At 61.6% G+C, this 18,266-nt stretch overlaps 1 protein-coding gene and 1 long non-coding RNA gene across 5 annotated transcripts; both read left to right on the top strand.

Moving 5' to 3' along the window:
- The first annotated feature begins 184 nt into the window (after nt 1-184).
- LOC139585661 (antigen peptide transporter 1-like) lies at nt 185-17,516 on the top strand. 4 transcript variants are annotated; one of them, XM_071418499.1, is made up of 10 exons: nt 185-572; nt 2,024-2,129; nt 5,086-5,431; nt 7,884-8,081; nt 10,248-10,376; nt 11,120-11,326; nt 12,729-12,902; nt 14,034-14,193; nt 15,615-15,751; nt 17,108-17,516. In XM_071418499.1, the coding sequence occupies exons 1-10, from the start codon at nt 476-478 to the stop codon at nt 17,360-17,362; spliced, it is 1,809 nt and encodes a 602-aa protein (XP_071274600.1). In that variant the 5' UTR covers nt 185-475; the 3' UTR covers nt 17,363-17,516. The 4 variants fall into 4 exon arrangements, with proteins under 4 accessions (XP_071274600.1, XP_071274601.1, XP_071274602.1 ...); XM_071418500.1 differs by having other exon boundaries at nt 15,575-15,751; nt 17,108-17,246; XM_071418501.1 differs by lacking the exons at nt 15,615-15,751; nt 17,108-17,516 and adding exons at nt 14,312-14,369; nt 14,522-15,558 and having other exon boundaries at nt 14,034-14,202.
- LOC139585666 (uncharacterized) lies at nt 743-1,995 on the top strand. The gene is made up of 3 exons (XR_011677197.1): nt 743-980; nt 1,167-1,269; nt 1,404-1,995. It is a non-coding gene; the product is annotated as an uncharacterized lncRNA (long non-coding RNA).
- Nucleotides 17,517-18,266: the final 750 nt, after the last annotated feature.

The raw sequence follows: 18,266 nt of genomic DNA, 5'->3' as shown, positions 1-18,266 counted from the left end.
CCATTCCCGCTCTATCCCCGCCCCTCCCCGCCCCATCCCCGCCCAGACTCCGCCCCCTCACGCCCAGACCCCGCCCAGACCCCGCCCCCTCCTGGCACCGCCTCCTTCCCCTCTCAGTCCGTTCCGGCCCCCTCTGCCTGGCAACCGATGATGTCACTTCCATTCTGACCAATCACAGGCGTTATTTCGGGCGTGGGCGTGGCAGGCCGGGATTCCCCGGGCTTTCCGCGCGCGCGTTCCGGGAAACGGCGGCGGCTGCCGGGAAGGGACCGGGGCGGCATCGGCCACACCGGCACCGTCCGGCAGCGACACGGTCCGGACCGGGACACGCCGCGAGCGGCACCGGGACCCGCACGGACCCCCGGGAGCACCGGCGGCAAGAACCGGGAGCGGGACCGGAGCAGGAGCGGGAGCCAGCAGGAGCGGAGCGAGACCCGCCGGGACACAGCAGCACCCACCGATCCCCGTGTCCCCGATGCTGTCACCCCCCATTCGCCGCCTCCTGGCCCTGCTGGGCCCCGAGCGCGGGCAATGGACGCTGGTGGGGGGGCTGATGTCGGCTTCTGCTCTCGGTACGGGGGGACCGCGACCGGGGGGGCAGGACCCCCTTGGGGGGGTTTGGGATCCCATTTGTGGGTTTGGACATGGCAGGACCCCCTTGGGGGGCTTTGGGATCCCATTTGTGGGTTTGGATATGGCAGGACCCCCTTGGGGGGGTTTGGGATCCCATTTGTGGGTTTGGATATGGCAGGACCCCTAGGGGGGCTTTGGGATCCGATTTATGGGTTTGGACATAACAGGACCCCTTTGAGAGGCTTTGGGATCCCATTTGGAAGGTTTGGATATGGCAGGACCCCCTTGAGGGGCTTTGGGATCTGATTTGCAGGGTTTGGACATGGCAGGACCCCTCTGAGGGGCTTTGGGATCCCATCTGGACATAACACGACCCCTTTGAGGGGCATTGGGGTCTGATTTGCAGGGTTTGGACACAACTGGAGGGGTTCAGGCTGCAGTGTGGGGGTCACAAGGCCAATTTGTGGGTCAGGCCCCAATTCAGAGGTTTTGAGCACCCGGTTTGGGGGATCGGGATCTGATTTTGGGGCTCGACACACAATTCTGGGATGGGTCAGGATCAATTTGAAGGGCTTTGGGATCTGATGTGGAAGGTTTGTACATAACAGATCCCCTTTGAGGGGCTTTGGGATCCAATTTGGACATAACAGGACCCCCTTGAGGGGCTTTGGGATCCATTGGGATCCAATTTGGAGGGTTTGGACATGGCAGGACCCAATTGAGGGACTTTGGGATCCAATTTGGACATAACAGGAGCCCTTTGAGGGGCTTTGGGATCCCATTTGGACATAACAGGACCCAACTGAGGGGCTCTGGGATCCCATCTGGAGGGTTTGGACATGGCAGGACCCCTTTGAGGGGCTTTGGGATCTGATTTGCAGGGTTTGGACACAACTGGAGGGGTTCAGGCTGCAGTGGGGGGGTCACAAGGCCAATTTGTGGGTCAGGCCCCAATTCAGAGGTTTTGAGCACCTGGTTTGGGGGATCGGGATCCCATTTTGGGGCTTGACACACAATTCTGGGATGGGTCAGGATCGATTTGAGGGGCTTTGGGATCTGATTTGTGGGTTTGGACATGGCAGGACCCCTTTGAGGGCCTTTGGGATCCAATTTGGACATGGCAGGACCCCTTTGAGGGGCTTTGGGATCCCATTTGGAGGGTTTGGACATAGCTGGGCCAAGGGGCAGGACCTGATGGGAGTTTTCAAGGCCAATTTGAGGGATCAGGACCCAATTTGGGAGCGGCAGAATCTGATTTGAGCGAGGTCAGAAACCAATTTGTGGGTCAGGCCCCAATTCAGAGGTTTTGAGCACCCGGTTTGGGGGATCGGGATCCGATTTTGGAGCTCAACACACAATTCTGGGATGGGTCAGGATCCCATTTCCATTCCTCTGCCCCGGTTCTGGTGTCGCCACCCGCCGTGGTGACCCCGGTGCTGTGTCCCCGCAGGTGAGGTGGCCGCCCCCTACTTCACGGGCCGTGTCACCGACCGGGTGGCGCAGGAGGAGGACGCGGCAGCGGCCGTGTGGCCCCTGGTGCTGGTGGGGCTGGGCAGGTGGGTGACACCGGGGAAATGAACAGCCCAGGAGATTTGTTCTCCTTTCAGTGCCATTATTAAAAGTGGTCAGCTCAAGGCTGGGAAGCTCCACGGCTCCCAAACCGCTCCCAGGGTGATGATGAGGAGGAGCAGGAGGAGGAATGTGCGGCTTTGTGCACTCAAGGGCAGAGCTGGGGGTCCCGTTTGGGACCTCCCTTCTTGCCACCTCCCTGTCCCCGTTGTCACCTCCCTCACCAGAGCAGCGGGGTTTGTTCCCCGCGTTTCCCAACTTTTGGGTTCTCCAGCCTCGGGGTCTTGGTTCCAGCTGAGGTCTCTGCTCAGGGCGAGGGGCAGCAAAGGTTCCCAGCATCTCTGCAGGCTTGGCACTCTGTTCGTCCCCTCCAGACATCACTCTGATCTCTTAGTTCTGTGCTGGCTCCTTGTTTTTGGGTCTTTTTGTCCAGACATCACTCTGATCTCTTAATTCTGTGCTGGCTCATTGATTTGGGGTCTTTTCGTCCAGACATCACTCTGATCTCTTAGTTCTGTGCTGGCTCATTGATTTGGGGTCTTTTCATCCAGATATCACTCTGATATCTAAATTCTCTTTCAGCTCATTGTTTTTGGGGTCTTTTCATCCAGACATCACTCTGATCTCTTTGTTCTGCATTGGCTCATTGTTTTTGGGGTCCTTTCATCCAGACATCACTGTGATCTCTAAATTCTGTGCTGGCTCCTTGTTTTTGGGGTCTTTTCATCCAGATATCACTCTGATATCTAAATTCTGTGCTGGCTCGTTGTTTTTGGGGTCTTTTCGTCCAGACATCACTCTGATCTCTTAATTCTGTGCTGGCTCATTGATTTGGGGTCTTTTCGTCCAGACATCACTCTGATCTCTTAATTCTCTGTCTGCTCATTGTTTTTGGGGTCTTTTCATCCAGGCATCACTCTGATCTCTTAGTTCTGTGCTGGCTCCTTGTTTTTGGGGTCTTTTTGCCCAGACATCGCTCTGATCTCTTAATTCTGTGCTGGCTCCTTGTTTTTGGGGTCTTTTCATCCAGGCATCACTCTGATCTCTTAATTCTGTGCTGGCTCCTTGTTTTTGGGGTCTTTTCATCCAGACATCACTCTGATATCTAAATTCTCTGTCAGCTCATTGTTTTGGGGTCTTTTCGTCCAGACATCACTCTGATCTCTTAGTTCTGAGTTGGCTTGTTGTTTTTGGGGTCTTTTCATCCAGGCATCACTCTGATTTCTTAGTTCTGCATTGGCTCGTTGTTTTTGGGGTCTTTTCATCCAGACATCACTCTAATCTCTTAATTCTGTGTCAGCTCATTGTTTTTGGGGTCTTTTCATCCAGACATCACTCTGATCTCTAAATTCTCTGTCAGCTCGTTGTTTTGGGGGTCTCTTCATCCAGACATCACTCTGATCTCTTAATTCTGTGCTGGCTCGTTGTTTTGGGGTCTTTTCATCCAGATATCACTCTGATATCTAAATTCTCTGTCAGCTCATTGTTTTGGGGTCTTTTCATCCAGACATCGCTCTGATCTCTTAATTCTGTGCTGGCTCGTTGTTTTGGGGTCTTTTCATCCAGATATCACTCTGATATCTAAATTCTCTGTCAGCTCATTGTTTTGGGGGTCTTTTTGTCCAGACATCGCTCTGATCTCTTAATTCTGTGCTGGCTTGTTGATTTTGGGGTCTTTTCATCCAGACATCACTGTGATCTCTTAATTCTGTGCTGGCTCGTTGTTTTGGGGTCCTTTCATCCAGGCATTACTCTGATCTCTTAATTCTGTGCTGGCTCCTTGTTTTTAGGGTCTTTTCATCCAGACATCACTCTGATCTCTTAATTCTGCACTGGCTCGTTGCTTTGGGGGTCTTTTCGGTGGGTTTGGTGGGGTTGCTTCCCATGGCACGCTGGTCTCAAGGTTATTTTGCCTTTTCTCTGATGCCCCCCCCCGTGCCGGTGTTCACAGGGGTTTTGGATGGGGGAAGAGACGAGGATCTGACCCCGTGTTTCAGAAGGCTTGATTTATTATTTTATGATGATTTATATTATATATTATATGTTATTATATTATATATTATGTATTATGTATTATGTATTATGTATTATATATTATATATTATATATTATATATTATATATTATATATTACATATTACATATTATATATTATGATGATTTCATGGTATATATTACATTAAAACTGTACCAAAAGAATGGAAGGAAAGGTTTCACCAGAAGGCTTAGCTAAGAATAGAACAGCAAAGAATGATAACAAAGGGTTGTGTCTGGGACAGAGAGTCCGAGCCAGCTGGGCTGTGATTGGCCATCCATTAGAAACAACCACACGAGCCCAATCCCAGATGCACCTGTTGCATTCCACAGCAGCAGATTATCAATGTTGTTACCAAAACATTTTGTTCCTGAGGCCTCCCAGCTTCTCAGGGGGAAAAATCCCCAAGGAAAGGGTTTTTCATGAAAAGATTTTTTATGAAAAACCCTTTCCTTAGGATTTTTCCTCTTGAGAAGCTGAGAAGCCTCAGGAACAAAACGCAAGCATTGATTTTCTGCTGCTGGGGAATGCAACGGGTGCATCTGGGATTGGGCTCGTGTGGTTGTTTCTAATGGATGGCCAATCACAGCCCAGCTGGCTCGGACTCGCTGTCCCAGCCACAACCCTTTGTTCTCATTCTTTCTTTCCTATTCTTAGCTCAGCCAGCCTCCTGAGAACCTTTCCTTCTACTCTTTTGGTATAGTTTTAATGCAATACATATCATAAAATAACAAATCAAGCCTTCTGAATCACGGACTCAAACCCTCCTCTCTCCCTTCAACACAACGCCCCCGTCACCACCATCACAGTTCTGCAACCCCTTTTTTTTTCCCCCCACTCCCCCCAGAAATAATATTTCTCAGTTTTTCATTGTCCCCCCCTCTTACCCCCTGTGTTTCATGTGCGCAGCGCCCTCACTGAGCTGGGCTGCGACGCGGCGGCGGCGCTGGCGCTGACGCGGGCGCGGCGGCGGCTGCAGCGGGGCGCGGTGGCCGCGGTGCTGCGGGGGGACGTGCCGGGCCCCGGGGGCCGCCTCGGGGACACGGCGGGCGCGGTGGCGGCGCGGGTGACCGGGGACGCCGAGGCGGCGCACGCGGCGCTGGGGGACGCGCTGGTGCCGGGGCTCTGGGCGCTGGCGCGGGCGCTGGCGCTGCTGGCCACGGTGGCCGCGCTGTCCCCGCCGCTGGCGCTGCTCACGCTGCTGGCGCTGCCGCTGTTCCTGCTGCTGCCGCGCGCCGTGGGCCGCCTCCAGAAGGTACCGGCGCCCACCTGGGCCCGCTGTCACCCACCTGTCACCGACCTGGGCCCTCTGTCACCGACCTGTCACCAACCTGGGCCCTCTGCCACATCCCTGGGCCCTCTGTCACATCCCTGTCACCTCCCTGTCAGCAGTGTCACCTCCCTGGGCCCTCTGTCACCAACCTGGGCCCTCTGTCTCCTCTCTGGGCCCTCTGTCACTGCCCTGGGCCCTCTGTCACCTCCCTGCCACCTCCCTGGGCCCTCTGTCACATCCCTGTCACCTCCCTGGGCCCTCTGTCACCGACCTGGGCCCTCTGTCACCGACCTGTCACCTCCCTGTCTCCATCGTCACCTCCTTGGGCCCCTTGTTGCCTCCCTGGGCCCTCTCTCGCCTTCCTGGGCCCCTTGTCACCTCCCTGTCACCTCCCTGTCCCCTCTGTTACCTCCCTGTCCCCTTCGTCACCTCCTTGGGCCCATTGTCACCTCCCTGTCTCCATTGTCACCTCCCTGTCTCCAGTGTCACCTCCCTGGGCCCCTTGTCAGCTCCCTGGGCCCTCTGTCACCTCCTTGGGCCCCTTGTCACATCCCTGCCACCTCCCTGGGCCCCTTGTCACCTCCCTGTCGCCTCTGTCACCTCCCTGGGCGCACTGTCACCTCCTTGGGCCCTTTGACACCTCCCTGTCACCTCCCTGTCCCCATTGTCACCTCCCTGCCCTCAGTGTCACCTCCCTGTGCCCAGTCACCTCCGTGTCACCTCCCTGTGCCCATTGTCACCTCCCTGTCTCCAGTGTCACCTCCTTGGGCCCGTTGTCACCTCCCTGCCACCTCCCTGGGCCCTCTGTCACCTCCCTGAGCCCTGTGTCACCTCCCTGGGCCCCTTGTCACCTCCCTGGGCCCTCTGTCACTGACCTGGGCCCTCTGTCACCTCCCTGCCACCTCCCTGAGCCCTGTGTCACATCCCTGGGCCCTCTGTCACCTCCTTGTCACCTCCCTGTCTCCATCGTCACCTCCCTGGGCCCCTTGTCACCTCCTTGGGCCCCTTGTCACCTCCCTGCCACCTCCCTGTCCCCAGTGTCACCTCCCTGTCCCCAGTGTCACCTCCCTGGGCCCTCTGTCACCTCCCTGGGCCCTCTGTCACTGACCTGTCACCTCCCTGTGCCCTCTGTCACCTCCCTGAGCCCCTTGTCACCTCCCTGTCTCCAGTGTCACCTCCCTGGGCCCACTGTCACCTCCTTGGGCCCATTGTCACTTCCCTGTCACCTCCCTGTCCCCAGTGTCACCTCCCTGGGCCCCTTGTCACCTCCCTGGGCCCTCTGTCACCTCCCTGTCACCTCCCTGCACCCATTGTCACCTCCCTGTCCCCATTGTCACCTCTCTTTCCCCAGTGTCACCTTCCTGTGCCCATTGTCCCCTCCCTGTCCCCATTGTCCCCTCCCTGCCCCTCAAGTTCACTCCGAGTCCTTCCTGTCCCCTCCCTGTCCCTTTTGTCCCTTCCCCCATGCCCTCTGTCACCTCCTCCTGTCCCCTGGTTCCTCCCTGTCCCCACGGTGACCCCTTGGTGACCTCCCTGTCCCTTCGTGACCCCTTGGTGACCCTGTGCTGACCCTCATGACCCCCTGATGACCCTGTGGTGGTCCCGTGTCCCCCCATCCTTGTGGTGGCCCCAGGGTGTCCCCCTTGTCCCCACGGTGACCCCATGGTGACCCCACGGTGACCCCCTATCCCCTGTGTGACCCCAGGGTGGCCCCAGGGTGTTCCCCTTGTCCCCAGGGTGGCCCCATGGTGACCCCCATGTCCCCAGTGTGACCCCAGGGTGTCCCCACAGTGCCCCCCTTGTCCCCAGGGTGACCCCAGGGTGGCCCCCTTGTCCCCAGGGTGACCCCAGGGTATCCCCACAGTGCCCCCCCTGTCCCCTGTGTCCCCAGGGTGACCCCCTTGTCCCCAGGGTGGCCCCAGGGTGACCCTGTGTCCCCAGTGTGACCCCCTGTCCCCCCTGTCCCCAGGGTGACCCCAGGGTGGCCCCAGTGTGACCCCGGGGTGTCCCCAGTGTGTCCCATTGTCCCCTGTGTCCCCAGTGTGATCCATTGTCCCCCCTGTCCCCCGTGTCCCCAGGGTGTCCCCGGTGTGACCCCATTGTCCCCCCTGTCCCCAGGGTGACCCCAGTGTGTCCCCAGTGTGACCCCATGGTGACACCCTCTTCCCCCTGTCCCAGGGTGACCCCAGAGTGACCCCAGTGTGACCCCCTGTCCCCAGGGTGACCCCAGGGTGGCCCCAGTGTGACCCCCTGTCCCCCTTGTCCCCCGTGTGACCCATTGTCCCCCGTGTCCCCAGGGTGACCCCAGTGTGTCCCCAGTGTGTCCCATTGTCCCCCGTGTCCCCAGTGTGTCCCCAGTGTGTCCCATTGTCCCCCCTGTCCCCAGGGTGACCCCCTTGTCCCCAGTGTGTCCCATTGTCCCCCGTGTCCCCAGGAGCTGGCCCAGCAGGTGCGGGCAGCCCAGGCCAGCACCACGGCGGTGGCCCTGGAGTCCCTGGGGGCCATGGGGACAGTCAGGGCCTTCGGGCACGAGGCCGGTGTCACCGAGCGCGTCCGGCGGCAGCTGGCACAGGGACACCGGCTGGAGCAGAGGGAGGCGCTGGCCTACGCGGCCGGGCTCTGGGCCAGCGGGGTACGGGGACCCTGGGGACACTGGGGACACTGGGGACACCGGGGGTGAGCAGCAGGGGCTGGGGACAAGGGCACGTGGTGGCACGGGGCTGGGGGACATGGGGGTGCGGTGGCGTTGGAATAGGGGACATGGAGAGGTGGCAGCAGGAGTCACCTTGGGTGTGGTGGCAGGGGGGTGAAGACATGGGGACATGGGGGTGGTGGCACAGGGATGGCAGATGTGGGGACAGGGGACACAGGGACACAGTGGCAAAGGGCCAGGGGACATGGGGGTGTGGTGACATTGGAATAGGGGACATGGAGAGGTGGCAGCAGGAGGTCACCTTGGGTGTGGTGGCATGGGGCTGGGGGACATGGGGACATGGGGATGGTGGCACAGGGATGGCAGATGTGGGGACAGGGGACACAGTGGCAAAGGGACAGGGGACATGGAGAGGTGGCAGCAGGAGTCACCTTGGATGTGGTGGCAGGGGGGTGAAGACATGGGGACACAGGGGTGGTGGCACAGGGATGGCAGATGTGGTGGCAGGGGACACAGTGGCAAAGGGCCAGGGGACACGGGGACATGGTAGCACGGGGGTGGCAGATGTGGGGATGTGGGGACAGGGGACACAGTGGCAAAGGGACGGGGACACGGGGGTGTGGTGGTGTTGGAATAGGGGACATGGAGAGGTGGCAGCAGGAATCACCTTGGGTGTGGTGGCAGGGGATGAAGACACGGGTACGGGGGCTTGGGGACATGGGGATGGTGGCACAGGGATGGCAGATGTGGGGATGTGGGGACAGGGGACACAGTGGCGAAGGGCCAGGGGACATGGAGAGGTGGCAGCAGGAGGTCACCTGGGATGTGGTGGCAGGGGATGAAGACACGGGTACAGGGGGACATGGGGACATGGGGATGGTGGCACAGGGATGGGAGGTGTGGGGACAGGGGACACAGTGGCAAAGGGCCAGGGGACACGGGGACATGGTGGCACGGGGGTGGCAGCTGTGGGGATGTGGGGACCGGGGACACAGTGGCAAAGGGCCAGGGGACATGGGGATGTGGTGGCGTTGGAATAGGGGACATGGAGAGGTGGCAGCAGGAGTCACCTTGGGTGTGGTGGCAGGGGGCTGAGGGACATGGGGACACGGGGATGGTGGCACAGGGCTGGCAGATGTGGGGATGTGGTAGTGTTGGAATAGGGGACGTGGAGGGGTGGCACCACCTTGGGTGTGGTGGCAGGGGATGAAGATGGGTACAGGGACATGGGGACACGGGGGTGGTGGCACAGGGATGGCAGATGTGGTGGCAGGGGACACAGTGGCAAAGGGACAGGGGACATGGGGGTGTGGTGACATTGGAATAGGGGACATGGAGAGGTGGCACCATGTTGGATGTGGTGGCAGGGGGATGAAGATGGGTACAGGGACTTGGGGACACGGGGGTGGTGGCACAGGGATGGCAGATGTGGGGATGTGGTGGCGTTGGAATAGGGGACATGGAGGGGTGGCACCACCTTGGGTGTGGTGGCAGGGGGTGAAGATGGGTACAGGGGCATGGGGACACGGGGGTGGTGACACAGGGATGGGAGGTGGGGGGACAGGGGACACAGTGGCAAAGGGACAGGGGACACGGGGACATGGTGGCACGGGGGTGGCAGATGTGGTGATGTGGGGACAGGGGACACAGTGGCAAAGGGCCGGGGGACATGGTGGCACGGGGGTGGCAGCTGTGGGGATGTGGGGACAGGGGACACAGTGGCAAAGGGCCAGGGGACGCGGGGACATGGTGGCACGGAGGTGGCAGATGTGGGGACGGGACACAGTGGCAAAGGGCCAGGGGACGCGGGGACATGGTGGCACGGGGGTGGCAGATGTGAGGACAGGGGACACAGTGGCAAAGGGCTGGGGACACGGGGACATGGTGGCACGGGGGTGGCAGCTGTGGGGATGTGGGGACACAGTGGCAAAGGGCCGGGGGACACGGGGACATGGTGGCACGGGGGTGGCAGGACATGCGGAGCAGCAGCGTGGGGCCAGGGGACATGGGGACATGGTGGCCTGGGCTGGAGGAGCACGGGGCTGGGTGGCCTGGGGAAGGGGACATGGTGGTGGCACGGGGCTGGGGACACAGGGACAGGAGGCTGGCCTGACACCCCGTGTCCCCGTGTCCCCGTGTCCCCAGTTTCCTGCCCTGGCCCTGAAGCTGGCGCTGCTCTTCCTGGGGGGACGCTTGGTGGCCGCAGGGAGTGTCACCCGTGGGGAGCTGGTCACCATCCTCATGTGCCAGCTGCAGTTCACCAGGGCTGTGGAGGTGACAAACGTGTCCTGTACATGTCCCCAGTCTGTCCCCAACCCCATTCACTGTGTCCCCCGTGTCCCCACATCCCCACAGTGATGTCCCCATGTTCTCCTGGCCATGTCCCTGTCCCCGTCTCCTGTGTCCCCGCCCCAGCCTGTTGTGTTCCCTCACTTATGTCCCGGTGTCCCCACCAGCTCCCTGTGTCCCCATCCATGTCCCCATGCCTGTTCTCCATGTCCCCAGCCTGTCCCAGCCGTGTTTTATCCCCTCCGTGCCCTCAAGCCCCATTCCCACCTTACTGTCCCTGTCCCTGTCCCTGTCCCTGTCCCCATGTTCCCCCAAGCTCCCCCCTGTCCCCAGGCTCTGCCATGCCCCCCCATCACCCCCCATGTCCCACTGTCACCTGTGTCCCCAATGTCCCTTGTGTCCCCCAGCCATGCCATAGCTCCCTCATGTCACCTCATGTCCCCATGTCCCCCCATCATCCCCCCATGTCCCACTGTCACCTGTGTCCCCAATGTCCTTTGTGTCCCCCAGGCCATGCCATAGCTCCCTCATGTCCCCCCATCATCCCCCCATGTCCCACTGTCACCTGTGTCCCCAATGTCCCTTGTGTCCTCCAGGCCATGCCATAGCTCCCCCATGTCACCCCATGTCCCCATGTCCCTATCACCCCCCATGTCCCACTGTGTCCCCAATGTCCCTTGTGTCCCCCAGGCCATGCCATAGCTCCCCATGTCACCCCATGTCCCCAGGCTGTGCTGCTGTATGTCCCCATCCTGGCCAAGGCCGTTGGCTCCTCTGAGACGCTGCTGGAGCTGCTGGAGCAGGCCAGGGCAGGGACACCCGCAGGGCCACCATCACCTGTGGCACCCCAGAGCTGTGACACCACAGGGACTCCAGGGCTGTGCCTCAAGGATGTCTGGATGTCCTACCCTGGGCGGTCCGAGCCAGTCCTCAAGGTGCGGGGGACACGGGGACATGGGGGGACAAGGGACATTGGGGGGACACGGGGACATTGGGGACATGGGGAAACATGGGGGTATTGTGAACATGGGGTAACATGGGACATGGGGGGACAAGGGGACATTGGGGCCACGGGGGGACACATGGGACATGGGGGGCAACGGGACATTGGGGACATGGGACATGGGGAAACATGGGGGTATTGTGAACATGGGGTAACATGGGCCATGGGGGGACACATGGGACATGGGGGACAAGGGGACATTGGGGCCATGGGGGGACACATGGGACATGGGGGGCAAGGGGACATTGGGGACGTGGAGGGGACACATGGGACATGGAGACACAATGGGACATAAGGGGACAAGGGGACATTGGGGCCATGGGGGGACACATGGGACATGGGCCACGCCCACAAGGGGACACTGGGGACATGGGGGGGACACGTGGGACTTGGGGGGACAAGGGAATATTAGGGACATGGGGGGACACATGGGACATGGGGGGACAAGGGGGATATGGGGGACATGGGGATACATGGGATATGGGGGGACAAGGGGACACTGGGGCCACGGGGGGACACATGGGACATGGCAGGACAAGGGGACATTGGGGACATGGGGGGAACACGTGGGACATGGGGACACAATGGGACATGGGGGGACAAGGGGACACGGGGGGACATGTCGGACGTGCGGGGACAAGGGGACATTGGGGACACAGGGGGGACATGGGGAGACAAGGGGATATTGTGGACACAGGGACACATGGGACATGGGGGGACAAGGGGACATTGGGGACACGGGGGGACACATGGGACAGGGGCACAAGGGGGTATTGTGGACATGGGGCCATGTGGGACATGGGGGGACAAGGAGATATTGAGGACGTGGGGGGATGCATGGGAGATGGGGGGACATAGGGACACATGGGACATGATGGGATAAGGGGACATTGGGGACAGGGGGGGACACGTGGGACATGGGGAGACAGAAGGATATTGTGGGCATGGGGGCACATGGGACATGGGGGGACAAGGGGACATTGGGGACACGGGGGGGACACGTGGGACATGGGGGGACAAAAGGATATTGTGGACATAGGGACACATGGGAGATGGGGGGACAAAAGGATATTGTGGACATAGGGACACATGGGACATGACGGGATGAGGGAACATTGGGGACACGGGGGGGACACGTGGGATATGGGGAGACAGAAGGATATTGTGGGCATGGGGGCACATGGGACATGGGGAGACAAGGGGATATTGTGGGCATGGGGGCACATGGGACACGGGGGGACAAGGGGACATTGGGGACACGGGGGGACACGGGACATGGGGGGACACTGGGGCCACGGGGCGGTGCCGGGTGCGATCCCTGTTCCCGCCACCAGGGGGTGTCGCTGTCGGTGCGCCCCGGGGAGGCCGTGGCCGTGCTGGCGCCCCCTGGCGGCGGGAAGAGCTCCCTGGCGGCGGCCGCGCTGGGGCTGCGCCCCCTGGCGGGCGGGGCCGTGCTGCTGAACGGGACCCCCCTGAACCCGCGCTCGGAGCCCGCTCTGCGGGAACAGGTGACACTCACGGGCCACCCCCGGGTGGTCACAGCCACCCCCGGGTCACCATCCATCCCCTGCTGCTGTCCCCGTGTCACCATCCATCCCCTGCTGCTGTCCCCGTGTCACCAAACCATCCCCCGCTGCTGTCCCCCTGTCACCAAAGCTCTGCGTTGTAACAGGTGACACTCACGGGCCACCCCCGGGTGGCCACAGGCTCCCCTGGGTCACCATCCATCCCCTGCTGCTGTCCCCGTGTCACCATGCATCCCCCGCTGCTGTCCCCCTGTCACCAAACCATCCCCCGCTGCTGTCCCCCTGTCACCAAACCTCTGCGTTGTAACAGGTGACACTCACGGGCCACCCCCGGGTGGCCACAGCCACCCCCAGGTCACCATCCATCCCCTGCTGCTGTCCCCGTGTCACCAAACCTCTGCATTGTGTCCCCATGGCCACCCTGTTGTCCCCAGCAGGTCCCTGCAGCCACCTCTAGGTCACTCCTGTGCCCCAAATGGGTCCTTACTGCCACCCCAGTGTCACCAGTGTTGTCCCCGACAGGTCCCCACAGCCACCCCAAAGTCACCATCCATCCCCTGCTGCTGTCCCCGTGTCACCAAACCTCTGCATTGTGTCCCCATGACCACCCTGTTGTCCCCAGCAGGTCCCCACAGCCACCCCAAAGTCACCATCCATCCCCTGCTGCTGTCCCCGTGTCACCAAACCTCTGCATTGTGTCCCCATGACCACCCTGTTGTCCCCAACAGGTCCCCACAGCCACCCCTGGGTCCACACCTGGTCCTCAACAGGTCCCCACTGCCACCCTCAGGTCACTCCTGTGCCCCAAATGGGTCCCTACTGCCACCCCAAAGTCACCAGTGGGTGCCTCAGTGCCACCCCCTGCGTCCCCAGTTCCACCCCAGTGTCACCAGTGGGTTACCATGGCTACCCCATTGTCCCAACAGCCACGGCCACCATGCCACCCCGTGTCCCCAGCACATCCCCATTGCCACCCCGTGTCCCCAGCAGTTCTTCACAGCCATCCCTGTGTCACCAGCCAGCCTCACCACGACGCTGCCACCACCCCGCGTGTCTCTGCATGTCCCCTCCCTGTCCCTGCCAAATCCTGACGTGTCCCCCCTGTCCCCACAGGTGGCCGGTGTCCTGCAGTGCCCGTCCCTCTTGTCCCGCACGCTCAGCTCCAACATCAAGCTGGGCTGGGGACACAAGGAGGGGACACCGGTGGTGGCAGCGGCGCGGCGGGTGGGGGTGCACAGCTGGGCACAGCAGCTGCCGCAGGGCTACGACACAGGTACGGCAGGTGTCCCCATCGTGTCCCCACAATGTCCCCATGGTGTCCCCATGGTGTCCCCATGGTGTCCCCATCATGTCCCCATAGTGACACAGGTACGGCAGGTGTCCCCCTGCAGGGAAACTGTGTCCCCATGGTGTCCCCATGGTGTCCCCATAGTGACACCGGTACAGCAGGTGTCCCCCTGCAGGGAAAACTGTGTCCCTGTTGTGTCCCCATTTTGTCCCCATGGTGTCCCCGTTGTGTCCCCATGGTGTCCCCATGGTGTCCCCATGCTGTCCCATGCTGTCCCCATGGTGACACAGGTACAGCAGGTGTCCCCCTGCAGGGAAACTGTGTCCCCATGGTGTCCCCGTGGTGTCCCCGTGGTGTCCCCATGGTGTCCCCATGGTGTCCCATGCTGTCCCCATGGTGACACAGGTACAGCAGGTGTCCCCCTGCAGGGAAACTGTGTCCCCATGGTGTCCCCATGGTGTCCCCTTAGTGACACAGGTACAGCAGGTGTCCCCCTGCAGGGAAAATTGTGTCCCTGTTGTGTCCCCATGGTGTCCCCATTGTGTCCCCATGATGTCCCTATTGTGTCCCCATCGTGTATCCATCGTGTCCCCATTATGTCCCCATTGTGTCCCCATTGTGTCCCCGTTGTGTCCCCTTAGTGACACAGGTACGGCAGGTGTCCCCCTGCAGTGTGTCCCAAAGATGTCGTAAAGGTGTCCCCTTGGTCTCCCAAATTTTCCCAGTGTGTCCCCATAGTGTCCCCACAGTGTCCCCTGCTGTTCCCACAACTCAGGTACAGCAGGTGTCCCCCTGCAGTGTCCCCAGTGTGTCCCAAAGATGTCCTAAAAGTGTCCCAGTAATGTGGCCAAAGTGTCCCCTTGGTCTCCCTACTTTTCCCAATGTGTCCCCATTATGTCCCCATGGTGTCCCCTCAGTGTCCCCGTGCTGTCCCCACAGTGTCCCATTGTTGTCCCCTTGCTGTCCCCTCTCTGCCTCCTCCCTGTCCCCTCACTGTCCCCAGAGCGCAGAGCACAGTGGGTGCAGCTCCCCAGTGTGTCCCCACAGTGTCCCCATTGTGTCCCCACAGTGTCCCCATGGTGTCCCCGCAATGTCCCCGTGGTGTCCCCATTGTGTCCCCGTGGTGTCCCTATTATGTCCCCATGGTGTCCCCGCAGTGTCCCCATGGTGTCCCCACTGTGTCCCCATGGTGTCCCCGCAGTGTCCCCACTGTGTCCCCACTGTGTCCCCACTTGTGTCCCCACTGTGTCCCCGCAGTGTCCCTGTGGGTCCCCATTATGTCCCCATGGTGTCCCTGCGGTGTCCCCACTGTGTCCCCATGGTGTCCCCACTGTGTCCCCACTGTGTCCCCATGGTGTCCCCGCAGTGTCCCCACAGTGTCCCCACGGTGTCCCCTCTGTCCCCAGAGGTGGGCCCACGGGGGATGCAGCTCTCAGGGGGACAGGCACAAGGGGTGGCGCTGGCCCGGGCGCTGCTCAGGAACCCCCAGGTGCTGGTGCTGGATGAGCCCACGAGGGCACTCGACCCCGTGACCCGGTGCCAGGTGGGTCACAGCCCCGGCCCTGTGTCCCTGTGTCCCCGTCCCTGTGTCCCCTGGGTCCCCTGCGTCCCACAGCCCCGTCCCCTGCGTTCCCTGCGTCCCCTGGGTCCCCTGGGTCCCCACTCCCTGTGTCCCCCCATATGTCCTGTGTCCCCTGCGTCCCCTGGGTCTCCCTGTCCTCTGGGTCCCCACTCCCTGTGTCCCTTGGGTCCCCAATCCCTGTGACCCCCATATGTCCTTGTGTCCCCTGGGTCCCCACTCCCTGTGTCCCCTTGGCTGCTGTCCCCCATGTCCCCTGGGGTCTCCAGGTGTCCAAACTCCCTGTGTCCCTGCCCCTGTGTCCCTTTGGTCCCTGTGGATCCCCTGGGTCCCTTCCTTGTCCCCATGTCCTTTGGGTCCCCATTCCCCACGTCCTTTGGGTCCCCAATCCTTGTGTCCCCTGGGTCCCCAATCCTCATGTCCCCCATAGGCCCCGTGTCCCCTGGGTCCCTGTGTCCCCTGGGTCCCCAATCCCTGTGACCCCCATATGTCCTTGTGTCCCCTGGGTCCCCACTCCCTGTGTCCCCTTGGCTGCTGTCCCCCATGTCCCCTGGGGTCTCCAGGTGTCCAAACTCCCTGTGTCCCTGCCCCTGTGTCCCTTTGGTCCCTGTAGATCCCCTGGGTCCCTTCCTTGTCCCCATGTCCTTTGGGTCCCCATTCCCCACGTCCTTTGGGTCCCCAATCCTTGTGTCCCCTGGGTCCCCAATCCTCATGTCCCCCATAGGCCCTGTGTCCCCTGGGTCCCTGTGTCCCCTGGGTCCCCAATCCTCGTGTCCCCCATAGGCCCCGTGTCCCCTGAGTCCCCTTGTCCCCTGGGTCTCCATTTCCCATGTCCCCTGGGTCCCCTGGGTCCCCCTGTCCTCTGGGTCCTCACTCCCTGGGTCCCCAATCCTCGTGTCCCCCATATGTCCCATATCCCCTGGGTCCCCGTGTCCCCTGGGTCCTCACTCCCTGTGTCCCCTGGGTCCCCAATCCCTGTGTCCCCCCTATGCCCCGTGTCCCCTGGGTCCCTGTGTCCCCTGGGTCCCCAATCCCTGTGTCCCCCCTATGCCCCGTGTCCCCTCTGTTCCCATCCCTGTGTCCCCTGGGCTCTCCTGTGCCAGGTCCCCTGGGCCACCAACTCCCCCAGGACGCTCCCCGTGTGTCCCCTGGGTCCCCACCTCCCTCATGTCACCTTGTCCTGCGCCAGCCCAGTCCCGATGTCCCTTTGGCCCCACGTGTCCCCACGCTCTGGGTCCCTGCTCTCCCCCCGTGTCCCCCATCCCCACCGTGTCCCCCCGTGTCCCCCTGTGTGCCCCTGTCCCCGCTGTGTCCCCGCAGGTGGAGCAGGAGCTGCTGCGTGGCCGCGGGCCAGGGCAGGGCCCGGCGGTGCTGCTGGTGACAGCGAGGGTGGCCCTGGCACAGCTGGCACCGAGGGTGGCACTGCTGGAGGGGGGGCGGCTGCGGGAGCTGGGGAGCCCCGAGGAGCTGAGGAGCCTCCCCTGGGGGACAGCGGGGGACACCGAGGATGGGGACACTGGGGACAATGGGGACAGAGACTGTGACACTGGGGATGGGGACAGCGGGGGACACTGAGGATGGGGACACTGGGGACAGGGACTGTGACACCAGGGATGGGGACACGGGGACACTGAGCATGGGGATCGCGGGGGACACTGAGCATGGGGACAGCGGGGGACACTGAGGATGGGGACACTGGGGACACAGACTGTGACACCAGGGATGGGGACACTGGGGACAGGGACTGTGACACCAGGGATGGGGACAGCGGGGACACTGAGCATGGGGACACAGGGACACTGAGCATGGGGACATGGGGACACAGACTGTGACACCAGGGATGGGGACACTGGGGACAGGGACTGTGACACCAGGGATGGGGACACGGGGACACTGAGGATGGGGACACTGGGGACAGGGACTGTGACACTGAGCATGGGGACAGCGGGGGACACTGAGGATGGGGACACTGGGGACACAGACTGTGACACCAGGGATGGGGACACGGGGACACTGAGCATGGGGACATGGGGACACAGACTGTGACACCAGGGATGGGGACACGGGGACACTGAGCATGGGGACATGGGGACACAGACTGTGACACTGAGCATGGGGACACGGGGACACTGAGCATGGGGACAGCGGGGGACACTGAGCATGGGGACACTGGGGACACTGAGCACGGGGACATGGGGACACAGACTGTGACACTGAGCATAGGGACACTGGGGACACTGAGCATGGGGACACGGGGACACTGAGCATGGGGACATGGGGACACAGACTGTGACACTGAGCATGGGGACACGGGGACACTGAGCATGGGGACATGGGGACACAGACTGTGACACTGAGCATGGGGACACGGGGACACTGAGCATGGGGACATGGGGACACAGACTGTGTCCCCAGGCACGGGGACGCTGCGGGAGGAGCGGCCGTGGTGACAGCGATGGGGACCCCGCGGGGAGGGCGC

The sequence above is a fragment of the Agelaius tricolor genome, unplaced genomic scaffold (assembly GCF_023055355.1).
Source record: "Agelaius tricolor isolate 1412-34295 unplaced genomic scaffold, bAgeTri1.0.p SCAF_87, whole genome shotgun sequence".
Classification (NCBI taxonomy): domain Eukaryota; kingdom Metazoa; phylum Chordata; class Aves; order Passeriformes; family Icteridae; genus Agelaius; species Agelaius tricolor.
The sequence above is the reverse complement of the archived record's forward strand: the minus strand, read 5'-3'. Positions and strand labels throughout refer to the sequence as shown.